General features: G+C 43.1%; 1 protein-coding gene across 11 annotated transcripts in view; it reads left to right on the forward strand.

Annotated features, from left to right (window-relative positions):
- Veph1 (ventricular zone expressed PH domain containing 1) overlaps window positions 1–17,396 on the forward strand; it is a 251,575-nt gene that overhangs the window by 86,804 nt on the left and 147,375 nt on the right. For 10 of the 11 annotated variants that reach the window (XM_078043502.1, XM_078043507.1, XM_078043506.1 and 7 more), the window contains one exon: window positions 14,133–14,353. In XM_078043502.1, the coding sequence (XP_077899628.1) occupies window positions 14,133–14,353 (221 nt within the window). Of the gene's footprint in view, window positions 206–14,132; window positions 14,354–17,396 lie in introns of those variants that run through there. The other variant, XR_013436576.1, reaches the window with a different exon arrangement.

The raw sequence follows: 17,396 nt of genomic DNA on the forward strand, positions 1-17,396 counted from the left end.
TGATTGACCCTGTCTCATCCAGCTTCCCTTTCCTCATGCAAATTCGTCCCAGAGCCCACCTGCAACCAGGTATCACAGACTGCGAGATTTGTAATGATCAGAAATTATTGACTGGCAGTTCTAAGGCAAGGAAGCCCAAGATCAATGGACCTGCATCCAATGAGACCTCTTGTTGCATCATCCCACAGTGGAAGGACAAGAGAGGGTAAGAGATAGACAAATGGGTCCAAGCCCATCCTTTCAAAAGGAACCCACTCTTGAGAGAAGGGCCCCAATCCAGTCATGAGGGCTGGAGCCCCCCATAACCTAATGGTCTCTTGAAGGTCCCCTGTATTAATACTGTTACCATGACAACTACATTTCTGCATGACTTTGGCAGAGGACAGACATTCAAACTACAGAAGCTCCCCGACCATCAGGACTAGTAGATACAGTCATACTGGAGGGGTCAGCAGTTACAAAATTACAAAGCTCCCTGCCTAGTATAATCTGCCTTCCTCATCTCAGGGAGCAAGATGATCTCAAAGACAAGACACATGGACTCCGTCTCCCTCACAGAGGACATATCGATAGGTGGCTGTGCTTGCTTGATTGATTTCACTCACTCATTTATTCATCTTCCTTTCAGAAAACAGTTAAAGCCATTCACAATGAAACACAGTTGCTACAAAACAACCCTGCCAAAAAAACGAAAAAGAAATCCAGGAAGAAAGGAAGGGAGAGCTGTAGGGATCAGTGGGAAGGAACTAGGTTTATACTTTGCAAAATGCATTTTCCATTTAATTCTCCCGTGCAAGTAATAAAATAATACCCAAATATTTCTGTCTAACTCATAACTTAGGATTTATATTTCAACTACCATGAGTAAAACATTCTGGCTCATTCTTCTGAAAATAAGTAGGTAACTTGCATCTAATTATGTAATGAGTAAATACTGTCATGTAATAAGTAAATTGCGGAAAGTCCAATTGTAGCTGATATACAGTTCAGCTGAGTTAAATTTTAGCATAGTGCTCCTTTTTCCATGGAACCAAAGAAACGGGTACTTATTTTTTCCTGGCAAAAGTTTTAAATACAACCATCCTCTCTCTCTCTCTCTCTCTCTCTCTCTCTCTCTCTCTCTCTCTCTCTCTCTCTCTCTGCCTTCTTTCTGTCTTTCTTCCTCCTCCCCATCTTTTCTTTCTGTTTGGACCAACAACAACATCTTTCCTCAAAACAGTTCCGTGATTGGCCTAGAAGGGCTGTGGTTCCTCTTTTCTCTCACTCAGTGATTACAACACGTTTGCTAAACAAATATTGGGTAATTAAAGATGGGCTGCTCTGAGTTCTCTAGAAGTTTTTCAGTGCTAAGTCTTCAGTGGTCTTTCAAAAAGTTTCTTTAATTGATGCAAAAGAAATAGTGGGACCATTGTTTGGGATAATCAATGAGAGGTCATTTACATGAAGGGCCCATGCTCGGTGGGAGAAGAAATTCTGGCTCAAATTGATTCATTCTGGGTCCCTTGAGCGTACACAAAAGATTTACCTTTAAGAGGCTATGTTCCCAAGCTCCTAGTTTTTAGAAAGTAAATCTGAACTACAGAACCTCTAAATCTTTTCTCAATCCACAAAGCGACACCATTTCCAAGTTCAAATTAGATGGGCTTTAAGATGTGTAAGTATTGGGGGGGGTGTCAATGTAATGAAAAGATGCTAGAAAATAAACTCAGCACAAATAGAGAGAGGGATTTGGGTTTTGAAACATCAGCTGCTCACATTGAATGCTCTTTGGCGAAAGGTAATTTTAAATCAGGAAAATTTATTTGACATCAGACCATGTCCAGAGTTTTTCCCTTTAAAAAAAAAAAAAAAACAATCCAAGGGAAGACACACTGTACTTTGTTTCCTTATTGTTGCAGGTAGCATGGGCATAGAGTTAATCCAGCTTCCATGCTCAGGTTTCCTATTCATATCCTCAATTTCATTCAAACATCTTTAAAAAAAAAGACATAATAAGTTCCCCCTTAAGTAAGTCTGATCCCCAATTGCTCTAAAAACACAGCACTGTCCCCCCAGAGCTTCCCACACCCGGGGCACTCACATCAGCATCTGCCAAATGCTTAGAACTGAACAAGGTTCAATTCATGTTTAATTTTTGCCAGGTTACAAAATTTGAAGTTCATGCAAAACAAAGGATACATCTGTTTCCATCAGCTGTTTCTTACTTTTATTACTGGATATATTTTTTAAAAATTGTTTTGCCTAGACAGCAGTTTTCACTGGCATGATTTATTGCTCTCCAAGTGCCCATAGAGACTGCTCCCAGGCATGCAAACAGAATCACAAATAATAAAGGGTGGAGGTGTCTTCCTTTCACATTTCCCTAAATGGCCATTTAGGATATGTAAACATGTTGCCATTCTAATGCAGCTTATATCATCAATGGGTAGAAAAAAATACGTTCAATTACCCCAACATGACATTGGAAACATTGAGCAGGACCAAGTGATGAGAGAAATAGGCTATTGAGACATCTTAATAATCAGCTCCCAATTGGAGGATTATTTACCTAAGAGAGAAGTAGCAAAGCTTCTGTTAGCTAATTCTCTACTTTGTTACACACACACAAACACAAACACACACACACATACTCACACACACAAAGCATTTTAGTAGTTGACATCTTGGGATTCTGTTTAAAAACATATTTTCTTTTGTTCGCTTTTGAATAGTAAACTAACATTTGATGTCTACCTTACTTGCAAGCATTTTATATATATTTTATGCTGATATTTTAATTTCAGAAGAGCATAAAAATGCAATTTATTAGTTGTAGAATTATTTTGGAATTTATAGGTTACTGGACAGTTTGGCCCTTGCTGTCAAAAAGTTGCTTTAATAACAGCAACTTTTTGCAGAATTAAAATTGTTATAATAGCATTTTTTTACTTCCAAAACAGAAATAGATTGAAAAAGACTAAGAAATTGTTGCAAGGAGAAAACAATTTAAATATCTGTAGTTAATGATCTGAGTATCTGTAGTTAATGATTTAAAACTGAGTTCAGGTCACTAAGAAAACAAGCTTGTATGTTTTGATTCAATCAGTGATTTTTTTTTAATGGGAAACTGGCTTTCTTGGTAAATTGTTGAGCTTTTTCATTTCCAGGAAAGTGTATTTTCAGGTTACTGTGACACTGATCCCCAGGTACTTATACTGAGTTGGGTTTGGGTTGGGGCATTTCTAGGACTAAGTTACAAAGTGAAAGAACTGAGAAAAACGAAGGGACACAGGGCTTCCGAGATGGCTGGGTTTAGTTTTCCTGATAGCTCACAGACTTCCACATTAGGACTTTTGACTTGAGTCATGACAGCTGGATTTGTCTAGCATGTCACTGCCAGCCATCATCCACAGTGCTTCATGCTCTGTCCCACTGAGTCCTCACAGCCACTCCGAGGCAGGCACTGCTCAGACGCTGCTTTGAGGCCTGGAAGATGAAGTCACCTGTTCCAGTTCTGTGACTGGTCACCATATCACCAAGTCCAACTCAGGGAGAGCATCTGAGCTGCGCTGTGAGCTGCCACACTGCAGCCGTTCACTTCCTGTCTGCTGTGGCCTCTCGGCTCCCTGAAGGTAGAATTGTTGGGCTGATATTTACTCAAAGAAAAATTTTCACAGGAACCAGCATCTGAGCAGTGGACTCACACCTCCTTTGCTTCCAGTTCTATTTTGCTGAGGGGAGCCGCATGTGTCCAGTGTGGGTGTGGTTCAGGGAGGCCTTGTTGTGGCTGGGATGGTGCCACCTGACATCCAGCTCAGGAGAGCAGGGCTAGGATGTTTAGTGACTTCATGGTTCTACGTTTTCTAAGGAAAGTAACTCTAACCCCACAGTCAGGGAGACTATTTGAAATGTCATTTGAAAGGTTAACATCTTATACTCTGCACAGAGGTACCAAAAGCCTTTCTGTACCAGGTGCAGTGGTGCATGCCCGTAAACCCAGTGGCCTGGGAGGCTGAGGCAGGAGGATCTCTAGTTCAAAGCCAGCCTCAGTAACGTTGAGGCACTAAGCAACTCAGTGAGACCCTGTCTCTAAAGAAAATACAAAATAGGGCTGGGGATGTGGCTCAGTGGTCAAGTGCCCCTGAGTTCAATCCCGGGTATCTTGCCCCTCCAACCACGGCCAAAAAAAAAAAAAAATCCTTCTGGTATAATAGAACCAAGAACGACATACCTTTGGTAGGTAGACTTCTACCTCTTCCAGAGCAAGGCCCACTAGTTAAAAATGGCTTTTAAAACTGAAAGTTGGTGTCACTGAAGGGAGCTCTCTGGGGGAAGGGAAGTAGAGAAGGAGGTACTCACAGATGCCTTGCATGCCATTGAGAATTTTCTGTTTCCAGACTTACAGACATTTTTATATTTTTCTTATGTAGCACACATGTTCTAATGTGAAAAAATATCATTGAAATTTTAAAATGTATTTCCTATTGCCAGGTAACATGCCTGGCAATGAAGACAATAATCTTTATAATAAAATACTCGGGCTTTATCAAATAACTTATTTTTTTCCCTTCATTGATATCTCTGGGATCATCAGATCCTATTGAAATAATGCTTATACTATGATTGGTTGCTGCCATTTTTTACTTGTGTTTTTATTAGTGCATTGTGATCAGGCATAACTTGGGGTTCCCTCTGACATGTTTTGTGCTTGCATATAACCTAGTTTGCTGCATTTTGTTCCCCAATACTTCTGTTCTTGATTGCCACCATTTTTAACCAATGGCTCCATGCTAGGTCCTTCGTAGGTATCATTTCCTTATTCCTCACATCATGATAGATTCTGGTAACAGCAGGAGAAGTATTATCACCTCCTATCCCAACGGGCCTGGAAGACAGAGTGGGTCCAAGGTTTGCTGGGAGTGCCACACATCTTGAAGGACCCTTGGTGACAAGGCTCTCTCCCTCCCTCTCTGCCATCCTCAGTATATCTGACTTGGCTCCCTGACATTGTCCCTCATGCCTGCCACCCCAGATCCAGGCAGTACATGCAGATCCAGCAAGTCTACTTGAAGAAAAAAGGCACGTCCTATTTCCTTTTGTTTGGGGTGTGGTATTTTCCAGCAATCTCCCACCCCAGAAAGCTTCGCCTCAGGTCCAGTCGTCCAGGATTAGGTCATGAACTCAGACCCTCCTTCAGGAGTTGGGTAGCTATCATTTTCTCTTTATGGCAGGGTGGGGTTCTACTGGTAAGGCAGATGTGACAGAGTGAGATAGTGAGATGCGACTGCAAACAGGTGATCTGAAGTATCCGCCACTGGACTGCCAGCTCCAATTTACCAATGCAGAAACTGAGGCCCAAAGTGGTTAAAGAAGATGCTGATAATTATACAACCAATAAAGACCAGGGGTAGAAATCACCCCAAGTTTGTCTCACCATAAAGCCGGCCATGCCAAAAATTAAAATCAAATAAATCCACCTGTGCAGCCACCCTCAAAAAGAAGTAGAGAAGTAAAAAGTGCTATTTTTCTGAAGGGCATCAAGCTTTCTCACCCTCAGTTCCAGAGCTCTGTGCAGGAGTGGTAGGGGGGTGATCTTCCATAACAATAAATATTGCCATATGCCAGGAAGTACACTGGCACTGTGGGTCCAAAGACGAGTCTGGTGTGGTGCAGACTTTGCAAAGCACAGTGGGAAATGAAGCTCACCTGGCACATATATTGCAGGTGGGCATGTCAGGGCTACAGTGAGGGTAGGGCCAGAGGCTGAGGGGCACAGGCATGGGGCAACCGACTTTGGCTGGAAGACTCAGGGAGAACTTCACTAAAGAGGTGACATTTGAATTAGTTTGCAAAAGTATGCAGGAGTTCTTTTCAGGTTCTCTAGAGAAACAGACCAATAGGACAAGTAGATGTAGCTATTTAGGAGGAGATTTACTATGGCAATTGACTCATGCTGCTATGGAAGTTGAGAAGTCCCACAGCATGGGACAACTGGACAACCAAGAAAGCCAGTGGTGTGGTTCAGGCCTAGTTCCAAGGCCTGAGAGCCAGAGAGCGGAGCTGAGGGCTGCTGAGGTTAAGTTTGGGAGTCCAGAGATTCAAAAACTAGGACCTTTTGTATCAAGAGCAAGAGAAGAAGGACGTCTCGGCTCAAAGAGAAGGAGAGAGAATTCTCCCTTCTTCTGTCCTTTTGTTCTATTCACATGGTCCCAACAGATGGGATGATGCCAGCCCACACTGGCAATGGTGGATCCTTTTTATCCCATTGATGATTCAAATGCTATCCTTTTCCAGAAGCATCCTCAGAGCCACACCCAGAAAACATGCTTTACCAGCTATCTGGGCACCCCTTAGCTCAATCAGGTCTACATGTCAAATCAACCATTACAAAGGTGCAAGAGGAGGAGGAGGGGAGGAAAGGCTGCCATAGCCAAAGGCCTTCCCTGCTGGAAAGCATCTGCTCCTAATGGAAGTTGAATCATTAATACAGGTAATGAAGCAAAAAGACCTCAGGGGTCTCCTTTAAGGAGCGGTCACAGATAACAACCAAGACACAGCCAGCTCCAAAACTAAAACATCTTCAATTCATAATCTTAATTGTTTTATCCAGAGATATCTGAACCCATTATAAAAGATAAGCAGATAATTTTCTGCCGCAGTCTGGCTGGGCACAAATCACCGAGCTGCCACAAAGCACAGGAAACTTTATTGCCTGAACTCCAACAGCACTCCACGCACACTCCCTGGGAACTCTCCCAAACGCCACCCACGCGGCCCTCTCAGGCACACCACACCAACCGGAACTCCCTCCACCAGAACTTTACCAACCAACTCGAACTCCCCAGGAATCCCTGCTGGAACTCCAAGTAGCGGGCACCCCAGGCGGACAGCAGGGGTCTATATACAATTGAATACACAACCTGTTTCAATCCAGCATCATTTTAATGGCTCACCTTTCAACCATTACTTCTGGCAAAATGCCAGGGGCTCAACAATTTTTTCCTTTGCTTTCTCATGATGAGGCTTCTCATTCAGGGATGGTGTCTGTGTTAGTCCATTTTGTGTGGCTGTAACAAAATACCTGAGACTGGTTTATTTAGCTCACAGATCTGGAGGCAAGGAAGTTCAAGATGGAGCAGCTGCACCTGGCAAGGGCCTCTTGCTGGGCCAACATGGCAGGTGGCATCAAAGTGTTGATACAAATGGGTATGAAGGAGGTCAAATATGTGGGGCGGCCTTGCTTTGTAGCAACTCAGTCCTACTGCAACCAGGACTTCTCAGCTTCCATAGTAGCAAGAGTCAACTAACCCACTCTTGAGACCTGCACTAATCCTTTCTGAAGGTCGGGCCCTGTGACCTAATCACTTCCCACTGGGCCCCATGTCTTATAGGCTCCATCGCCTCTCAGTACAGTCTCTTTGAAGACCACAATCCTGGCACAAACCACATCCACACTCAAGCAGTTCTGTAATTTTACTGTCTCAAACCAAATGGATCCTTTCTTTTCAAAATGACATTATTCAAGTGTCTTTTTTTATTGTGCTTTATTGGGAAAATCAAGAAAGAAAAAGAAAAATATTTCAATATGTTAATGCCACTCACAGATTTCTTATTCTGCTATACAGAGTGAAAGCAAGTATCTGTCCCCCCTCTTCAACCCACACATCTGAGTTGGGTCACATCACACACTATCTATAATGCAGAGAATTAAGATGTGGGTAGGAATCAGCCAGGAGTCTTGTGATTTGAATATATGGAAGTTTACCAATGAAACATCAGTCCAATTAGTGTAAAGGCAATAAGAAAATCTACCCACAGTGGAAAGTAGAAGAGAGGTGAACTGGTAGACGTGTAGGAGATGTAAACTCAAATTTTTTTACATGCTCTGAATTAAGCTGATAAATCAAACTGAACTTGTATTTCTCTGGGATGGTTTCAATGGCTTCATAGAAAGTCCCATCTTAACATGTGGAATGTCTTTCCTTTTATAGGAGAACCACAAAGATCTCAGATTTGTCCATCAATTGGTCTGCCTACCCACCTATTCATTTATATCTATCTACAATCTATAATCTGTCTGTCTGTCTGTCTGTCTGTCTATCTTCTACCTGCCTCAGTGATTTTATATTTGCAAATTCACCTGCTCACTGAGGCGTCTGTAACCTTGAGTCAACACCATGATGCTTCCATGGTCCCTCACAGACAGGAGCAGAGTGGGCAAGGATTTTCCCAGCTACAGATAGACAAAGTGACGTGCTACATGCTGTCCCCCCTGGTACTGTAGAAAGCCAACTCTTCCTGTGGCCTCAGTACCACTTTCTCATACTGTGTCTTTCCTTTTCTTGGTGACTTTGCTATTTGAAGGGCCACCCATGTGTACTGCTGAAGTGCTCTTTTGTGTTCCTGAGTGCAAGAGGACTGCCAGGGCCCCTAGGGAACATCCATGGTAGATGTGCTTCGTGCTTCATGTAAGGTGCACTGCTGGGAGCTCAGTTTAATCCTCAGCATGCACTGGACAAGAAGCCCTTAGACAGAAGCATAAGAAGAGGTTATGACCAGAGGCTTGCAGAACCTCACCCTGTGCTTCCCTGAGAAGCAGTGCTTCATTACCCCCTCCTTCAGTGTGACACTGACAAATAGCTATGTGTGTGATATGTGTGGTATGTATATAAGCACACATGTGCACACATACACACACATTTTTTTCCATGACTAAAGAGAGAGGTATATAAGGTGATGTATCCTCAGTTCACCTGCCATGAATCTATTACACAGATTTCCCAGAGCTGAAGTAATTTACTATCACCCCCACAGTCGTGCTTTGCCCACTCCATGATTGATGAATGTGTTAGTCGGTTTTCCATTGCTATAACAAAATGCCTAACATAATTAGCTTATAAAGAGGAAAGGTTTATTTTGGCTCACAGATTGTCCATGATCGCTTGGCTTCATTGCCCAGGGCCTGTGGAGAGCCAGTCCGTCATGGCCATGGAGTGCAGCAAAGCAAAACCATTTACATCATGAGCCAGGAAGCAAAGAGAGAGACTCAGGGGGCTGAAGTCCCATGATAGCCTTTGAGGGCACACCCCGAATGACCCCAAGCCCTACCTCCTAACAGTCCCACTACCCCTCACCCTTGATGACCAAGCCCTTAACACCTAGACCTTTGGGGACACAAACCATGGTGATGGGGTTCCCATGACAAGGGACTTTCAAGATTAAAATCCAGAAAAATCTCAGCTACATTAAAGAGTTCGTCTCTCAAAACCAAAGAAGAACTGTGGTGAGAGGAGGGACCAGTGTCCACCCTCCCAGCTCTGGGTGGTGTCATGGGAGAGGGACACTCCTGGAAAAATGCCCTCAAGGAGGTTAGCACCCTGGGCTTCTGAAGGTCCTATGCAGAGCCCATGTGCCCTGGTCAAGCCCCACTGAGAAAGCTTGTTTGTTTTATACCTTCTAACCGCACCTACTACTGCCTCTTTGGAGTTAGTGGGGACTTCAAAGAGTTGAGCAGTGAAGAAAGAAAATGTTTAAACAAAGAATAGCAGACACCTAGAAACTAAGACATTTTTTTTTAATTCAGGCAACCAAACGTATTAAAAATACTTTTTGTTACTCTTTTATAAATTGATTGAAGACAGAGGAGAGAAAAGTTTGAATTATGGGGACAAATCCACATTTCCTAAAATGAAAAATTCTCAAATTTTTCAGAGATTTAGGACGCTACTTGGATTCGTGGTTTCAACCCTTCTGCACATGAGAATTATTAGAGATATAAAAATTCCTGTGCCGGACCACACCCATGTCAGGGCAATTAAACAGGGATCGGGAAGGGATTTCACGATTTAGTCTTACAGCCAGGTCTGAGAACCACCCACATGGGGTGGTGCAGGGAAAGGAAGCAGGAGCCCCCAGCCTCCATGGGAATGAGCACAGTTGATCAGTGATAAGTCGGGACCCAGGCAGGAAGAACAGGAGGCCACAGCACGCAGGGCTCTGCTCAGGGGTCATCTCAGCCCCAGAAAGGGAAACACTTGACTGTGCTTTGGCTGTGCCACGCACTGACTGTATGGCTATGTTTGTCCCAGTGTTTAAAGACTTTCCTGACAAGATGAGTGGTGATATCAATAAGCAAAGCGTTCACATTTGGAAGACACACACCCAACTCGGTGAACCATGATTTTTGCCAAATGACTAATATGGTCAATGTTGGTTAATTTTACAAAAGCATGCACAGAAAAAAAAAAGATTCATACAAAATGCAAGGTAGACAGTGACATTTAATGTAAGATGAGGAAAAAAGTTAATTAATGTTGTACATAGCAACTAACCTTCAAGAAAACTACCACTAATTGAGTTTGGTTGTCATACTTGCAAAAAAATGTATAGGTATATCACTGCTCTAATTTCTTGTACGGGAAAATGTTATTTTTCTTGAAACATGTCAGGTGTTTAACATGCACTAGGTTTCTTGTCTGATAATTCTTTTAATTTTTCAATTAGAATTTCATGTATGGTAAGTTATCAGTGGATATAACCCAGATAACCCTTTTGAAGGCTTCAATAAGTTTGAAGAAGGTAAAAGGGGCCTGAAACCAGAAGGCTTAAAAACTGGTGACCTATTTTGTGTTTCCAGAGTATTTATCATGCTTATGTAAGTAAATCACACATATACATAAAAAGGACTGCAAAACTGAGATGATGGAGGAGACACAGCGCACAGGAGTGGACTGATTTGTGCATGAGTAGATTTAGGTTTGTGGGAAGGGCTGGTGGCATGCCAGCTCGGTTTCGGGTACAGCTTCAGAGACAGAAAGGGCATCTATGACCTGGAAGGTTAGCCTTCTATCTGAGCCTGATTCCAGAATGGCGGTAATGGTAGTGCTTTGTACAGGGTTGCAGGAGTAGCTATCTTAAAAGCTTGTAGAATGAGCTTGGCCCTTGGACACGCTGCTCTCTGTGAGTCAGCTGTTATAATTTTAATAGTGAGTAAGGCATGTACGTCAGCAGGGAGAGAGTCGGGCCACAGTGAAAGCATGCAGGTGCTACCTGACCCCTGGGGACAACTGAAAGCAGAAGAATGCAGCCCTGGCCCCAGATACCACAGGCCTTGCGGGAGGGAAAGGAATGGGAATCTCCTAAACCCCTTCTTGCCCTAATGCCACACTTTTTAATCCCAAACCACACCTGTTGCCCCTGTGAGGGGTGTGGATATGCTCCAAGCTCTCAGAGCAGACAATATGAGGTTGGCTTGCCTGCCTAGTTATATTTTTTTTCTTGTTCCTACAGTCTGATTCATGTTCCCTGCAGTTCCATTTGGCTGCCAGAGAGGATCATTCAAAATTATGTTGATTTCAGCAAATAAGCAGCCGCCCTCACCTTGAGGAGGAACCACTGATTTTATAGTGAGAAAGACTCAATAAAATTAAAGGAATATATATATATTTGGATCAACAAAATGAAATGATGGTGGAATGTCTATTAAAAATACGAAAGAAGTATCTGATTCCAAAGTTGAGGAAATTACCTGAAATGTGATATCACATTCTCAGTAGGACAAACAGCAAATAAAATGTCACTTCTCCTGTGTCCCTACCTTCTCTTATCTCCCTGTATCAGCAGGATTTTTGCAATTGTTTTGCAAACTTACAGAGAATGTTGGGCTTCAATTCTCAAACCTTGTTGGGCTCTATGTCACCTCTGTGGGTGTGCCTGATGACACTGGTTAACCCAACTCCCCTTGTGTCCCCTCCAGTTTTGCTTGTCTTTGAGGACTTCTTCTCCAGCCAGCACGCTCTGTATTTCACAGAGGTGTTTAGCCTATTCTCTGTCTGCTTCATTTGGACAGTGGACTTTTTGTTCTTGTTCTTCAGTGCTGTTTTCCTAACTTCTAGAATGGGCCTGATATATGACGGAGACCCCCATATCCCACTTTTACATTTAAACAGAAAATAGAAAAAGTCCCTGGGATGTGTTGCATACCGTGACTTTACATGGTATGCAAAAAAAATGTCTTTCAAAAATCTATTAGACCCAGGAGCATCCTGCAAAACCTGACAACTATGTAAGCTCAAGTATGAAACAGGCTGACAGGAACTTATTCCAAGAACCTTTATTTTTCAGTTACCTAATGCTGTTGTCCTTCAGTAAACAGATTTCTGTTCAGTTAGCTGCCCAGCTTGTTACAGCACAAACCTTCGTACCACACACCAATACAGGGTATTGTGCCCTAACAGGGCTCAAAAAATAATTTTAAAAGATTGATTGGCAGATATATCTCACTTCCCCAAGAGCTGTGCACCTGTGTGATCATACATGAAATCTTTGAAAATCAACTTAATCAATTTGTCCCGCAGTAAATATTTCTTGGAAAGCGCAGAATTCCTTGGCAGCTGCTAAACTTCTTTTGAAGGTCACATTTTGTCACACAAGGCTTGCTTAAATCAGTGAACTGAGACAGACACACACTGGGTGTTGAATCTCCGGGCCCACTTCTGTGCCAGGCTGACGACTGCTGAATGAGAAGTGGTCTCTTTAGGAGACTGGACAGGCACAGCAGCCGGAGTTTCCGGTGAGAGGAGGTGCCATGAGCCCCTCAAGGCCAGAACAGCTTACTTACCCATCTCACCCAGCGCCCAGCCCAGGCAGGTCACAGGCCTGCAGCGTCTGGCTGGTGAGTAAAGCAGGAAGAAGCCAGGGATCACATGCAATCAGTCACCGAACAAGGTCCTGCAGTGGGAACACGGACACCAGGGGTCACTAGGGACACTTACGGAGGAGGCGGGACAGGAGGTCTACTCTGAAGGAAATTAAAACTTTACATGCAAGAACAAAGGGTAAAAGGAAATTCCAAATGCAAGAGTGATTTAGACCTGTGCACCCATCCATTAGAAGGATTTTGAGTCTCAACCTCCAAAATATATTTATTTATAGTTATGTATGTTCTGATTCACCAGCATTATGAATTTTAAAAATATACACAAAGACTGAGATTTTAAAAGTGAACTGAAAGATAAAAATAAGACATCCTTTGAATCATTTTTAATTAACCTATTAATGATATATTGTTATTTCTGTTAAACACAGATTACATTTCAAATCATCTTTCTTGATAATTTTGAATTATTTTGGCTAAATTCTTGTCATGTGGAATCATATCACATTGGCTGATGAGTTTGAAAAGATGTGTCTCTGCGATGGGGATGTGGCTCAAGTGGTAGTGCGCTCGCCTGGCATGCATGCGGCCCGGGTTCGATCCTCAGCACCACATACCAACAAAGATGTTGTGTCCGCCGAAAACTAAAAAAAAAAAATATTAAAATTCTCTCTCTCTCCCTCTCTCACTCTCTCTTAAAAAAAAAAAAAAAGACTGTCTCAAAATTAAAAATAAAAAGGATTGGGGATGTGACTCAGTGGTAAAGTACCCTGGGTTCAATCTAAGGTTCCAAAAAAAAAAAAAAAGAAAAAGTATAAAAAAAGAGAAGATGTGTCTCCTAATTGGCATTTTTGTTTGCTTTGCTTTTCATCTGTGTTATTAGAATTGCCTTTATTTCTTTGAAGGAACTTATTTCAGTTTCTTGTGGGAGTAACTCAGTTAAAGACGGATAATATAATCTACTCATCCAATCAAGCATTTAAGAACTCTAGGAGGCTGAAAGACACTTACATAAACAGATGGGTGATAACACACTGCGGAAGGAGGCAGACCTTGCCCAACAGGGGTGTGTGGCCGACATCTGACTCAGGGCAGTTGAGAGTGCCAGGGTCAAGATTCATCTTGAGACCACTACCAGTGCTTCCTCCATGCAGGTGGAATAGCGAGTCCACCTGGGAGGGGTATATGTGTGGGGTCAGAATATTAATGAGCTTGAGAGGTTTGACCTGGTGAGGTAGGCTAATAAGAATATTTGCATATTTTTTTTTAAGAAAAGAGCAACTGGGGCAAAGTTTTATTTTTTAAAAAAGAATTTTTCCAGGAAATCAGCAGGGGAAATGTAAAATCTCCAAGAAACTGATTCAGAGGAGGTGTGAATAGAATTTCTTTAGCTGTAGCTAGCTCCTTCCGATGGCTTTCTGTAGAATTGTCACCTGCTACCCATGAGATTCCAATTTTCTTTTAAATTAGAAGCTCCCTTCCTCATTACTCTTGGCAGGAGAGAGCCAGGAGCTGCCTGCTGTACCTGGTGAGCCAGCTGGCCAGCACGGAGCATTCGTCCCACCATGTCCTGCTGTTGGAGATCAGGCGCATCACGGAGGCCTTCTCCGGCATCTTGGGCCCTCAGAGCAGAGACATCTTCCGCATGAGCAACAGCTTCACCACCATTGCTGGGCTCCTTTCCCAACAGCTAGAAACCTCCAGGGCCAGGAGTGGCAGGTGAGTGGGCTCCTGAATGCCCATCCCATGGGTTCCGGGGACCTCTGAGGGGGAGCTTAGAGGGAGGCACTTTCTTTTGGATTTCTGAGGCTTCCAAGGAAAGCCAAGCCCAGGTCTCAGGAGAGTCACTTCTAAGTAGATTAGGGCACTGGCCAGATTTTTTCCTATCTTTGGAAACCAAATATAACAAAAAGATTTTAAGAGGTTTTCAAAATACAGTAAAGGAATAAGAACGTACTACAAATAATAATGTCATATAGCCCCCTCACTTGTTTTTCAATAAGCATTGTATAATGACCTACTTTGTAGCAGAAACAAGACAAACATAAAGAGACAGGGCTTGTTGCTTATGCCCACCACATTCACTGTCTGGTAGAGGAAATAAATATTTAAATAACTATCGGATGCAACTAGAGAGAATTGGAAGATTGTGCTAATTTAGGTGGGTTCAAAGAATGTGGGGAGCATCGAGATGTGGGAAGCACTGATCTCTGCATGGAAGAAAGAAGGGTGGAAGTTGAGCTCAGGAAAGGTTTTCAGAGAGGTGAAATTTTGAACTGAGTCTTGAAAGACAATCAGATTGTATGAGGATGTCTTTGGGGCAGCATGTGAGAAAGCATGGAACTTTCTAGAAACAGGCATCATTTTTGTATGACTGAAGTGTATGTTACAAGAAAAGCAACATTTGGAGATGCTGATGAACAAGAGGCAAGCAGGGGCCAGAGGATGGTGGGCTGGACGTTACTTCCCAAGAAACTTGAATTTTATCATGTTGGCAATGAGGAGTCATTGTGGAGTTTGATGTATGGCAGGTTATGGTCAGAATTCATTTCAGGAAGCTCACTCTGGCCTCATACAGAGAAAATCTCAGGAAGAAGGAGACAGGAATCAGATCAAATGAGGGAAGGACAGGAAAGTGTCCAGGGGTGCTGGCCAAGACAAAATTATTGATGATGGTGGTGAATGAGCTGTTAGTGATATGGCCGGGCTGGAGACAGCCTGCCTGGTATTTTAGAGTGAAAGTTAATATGATGCCCAGGACCAGACTTTTAAGATTGCCTTTGAAAAAGTAAGGAAGATCTTGTACAGAAGAGGAGGTAATTTTATATTGTTATGCTAAACTTTGAAGAAAGAAAGATTTGAAAATAACAAATATGCTATTTCATTAGATCCTCATGACCACCTTACAAAGCAAGAAGGGCAGATATCATTATTCCTATTTCATAGAAGAAGAAACAGGGCTCAGGATAGGTTAAACATCTTCTCAATGTTACATACTGACTAGCTGACGGAGGAGGGACTTCAGATGCTGTGCACTGGAAGGTATTCAGTACTGGAGCAGAGGCAGGATCTCTCTGAGACTAGCACCAAATATGTGAGGTTCCGGAATAATGAATAAAGCATTTCTAGCACGAAACAAGGATTTTTAAAGCCATGAGAAGCATTTTCACAAAATAGTGCATGTTTAGTCAAAAGAATGCATTTTATGGCCACATGGTAAAGAGCCTGAAAGTCCTAAGTGACACAAGTTGCCATTTCTGCCCTCCAGGAGTTCACAAAATGCACAGAATTGGGGCAGAAGTGCATGCAGCAGGGTGTGGAGCAAGAGAGATGTGCTCACTCACCAGCAGCTGGGAAATTGGAGTATGTTTCACACCCCCTCCTGCCCAAAAAAAGAAGAAGAAAGTGAAATTTAAGTTCATTTTCTATTTCTTGGGTATCTTCCAGGTGCCAGGCATTTCTTTAGGCACTAGATTAAGTTGTGCAGGATGAATGAGAATTCCCTGGATAAGGGGAGAAATGGTGCTACAAGTACAGAGCATAGCCCATGCCAAAGCACGAGGGCTTCAAGAGAACCAAGTAGAAGTGGGAGGAGGGCAACTTTGACTCTGGTGTTTCTCCCTGGTTCCCCAGCAGTCAAAGTCATGAGTTTCCAGGAAACACAGGAGCTCTGAAGTCCCTCATATCCTCATCATCAAAAAGCATCAGTGGGGAGGGATCCAAGATGGCAGGCTGCATTTCCAGTGGTTTGACTCAAATTCAAGAAGTAGGAGTACACTTCTCAGCAGGGTGGGGAAAAGGGGAATTCACTGAAACTCAATGTTGGATAGTCAGAGTCTCACAGATACTCAGAAAGTTGAGTTCATTGAACAAAGAACAAGAAAGAGTACATTGGAGCCAAGCCATCTGAGACAGCAGTAGCAGCTCCCTTCACTGCAGAGGGGAGCGAGAACCCAAACAGAGAAATGCAACAAACAAATCTAGAAGGGGGAAAACCTGTAGAAAAGAAAAGCAGCCTGAATGTAGCTGATCCAGAGACTATACAGCAAATTGGCATTTGAAAAGTGCTCTGTTTCTCAGCTGGCAGTGGAGAGCCGAGATGTGAGCTATCTTGAGGAAACCATGCTGCAGCTTGCTGTTGTTGGAGCCTGTGACATCATAGCAAATAATTGCAATACTGTCCTGGCAAGAACCTAGGGAGTATCTAGCAGAATGTGAGCAAAAAAAAAGACACAGCTATTGCACCTAGGGGGATTCAAGTCAGGGATACTGAAAGGAGTGCAACTTGGTTTCACTTTGAGTCTGATGACAAACGTGACCAGCTGAAGAGGATCAGGAAACTGAATAGGCATCCATGATTGCACTCAGGGACTGAGCCCAAGAAGGCTATATTTGTGGGCAGTAGAGCATGGTAGACTTGTGGAGGGTTGGCTCCCTGCTCCTATGATCAGAATTTTCAGGAGTCACCTGAGATCCAGACTCTCAGCAGAGATCAGCATCTGCCCAACCCTAGGGGGGTGTTGTTCTAATCTCTCCAGAGCATATACCATCCACTGAAGTCTCTCTGGCCTGATTAGACCTAAGTCCTAGCTGCTGGAATTCCACACATAGAACTCTGCAACAGCCCTAACTGGGAATGCATTGATCTTGTTTGTGCAGACAACATTCCAAGCCAAAAGCTATTTCAACCAACTTCAGTCTTAGGTCATTCCAACTAGCAGCTAGGTGAGCAAAACAAAAAGAAAGGGTATAACACCCCCCA

This window comes from Ictidomys tridecemlineatus, chromosome 3, assembly GCF_052094955.1.
Source record: "Ictidomys tridecemlineatus isolate mIctTri1 chromosome 3, mIctTri1.hap1, whole genome shotgun sequence".
In the NCBI taxonomy this organism is placed as follows: domain Eukaryota; kingdom Metazoa; phylum Chordata; class Mammalia; order Rodentia; family Sciuridae; genus Ictidomys; species Ictidomys tridecemlineatus.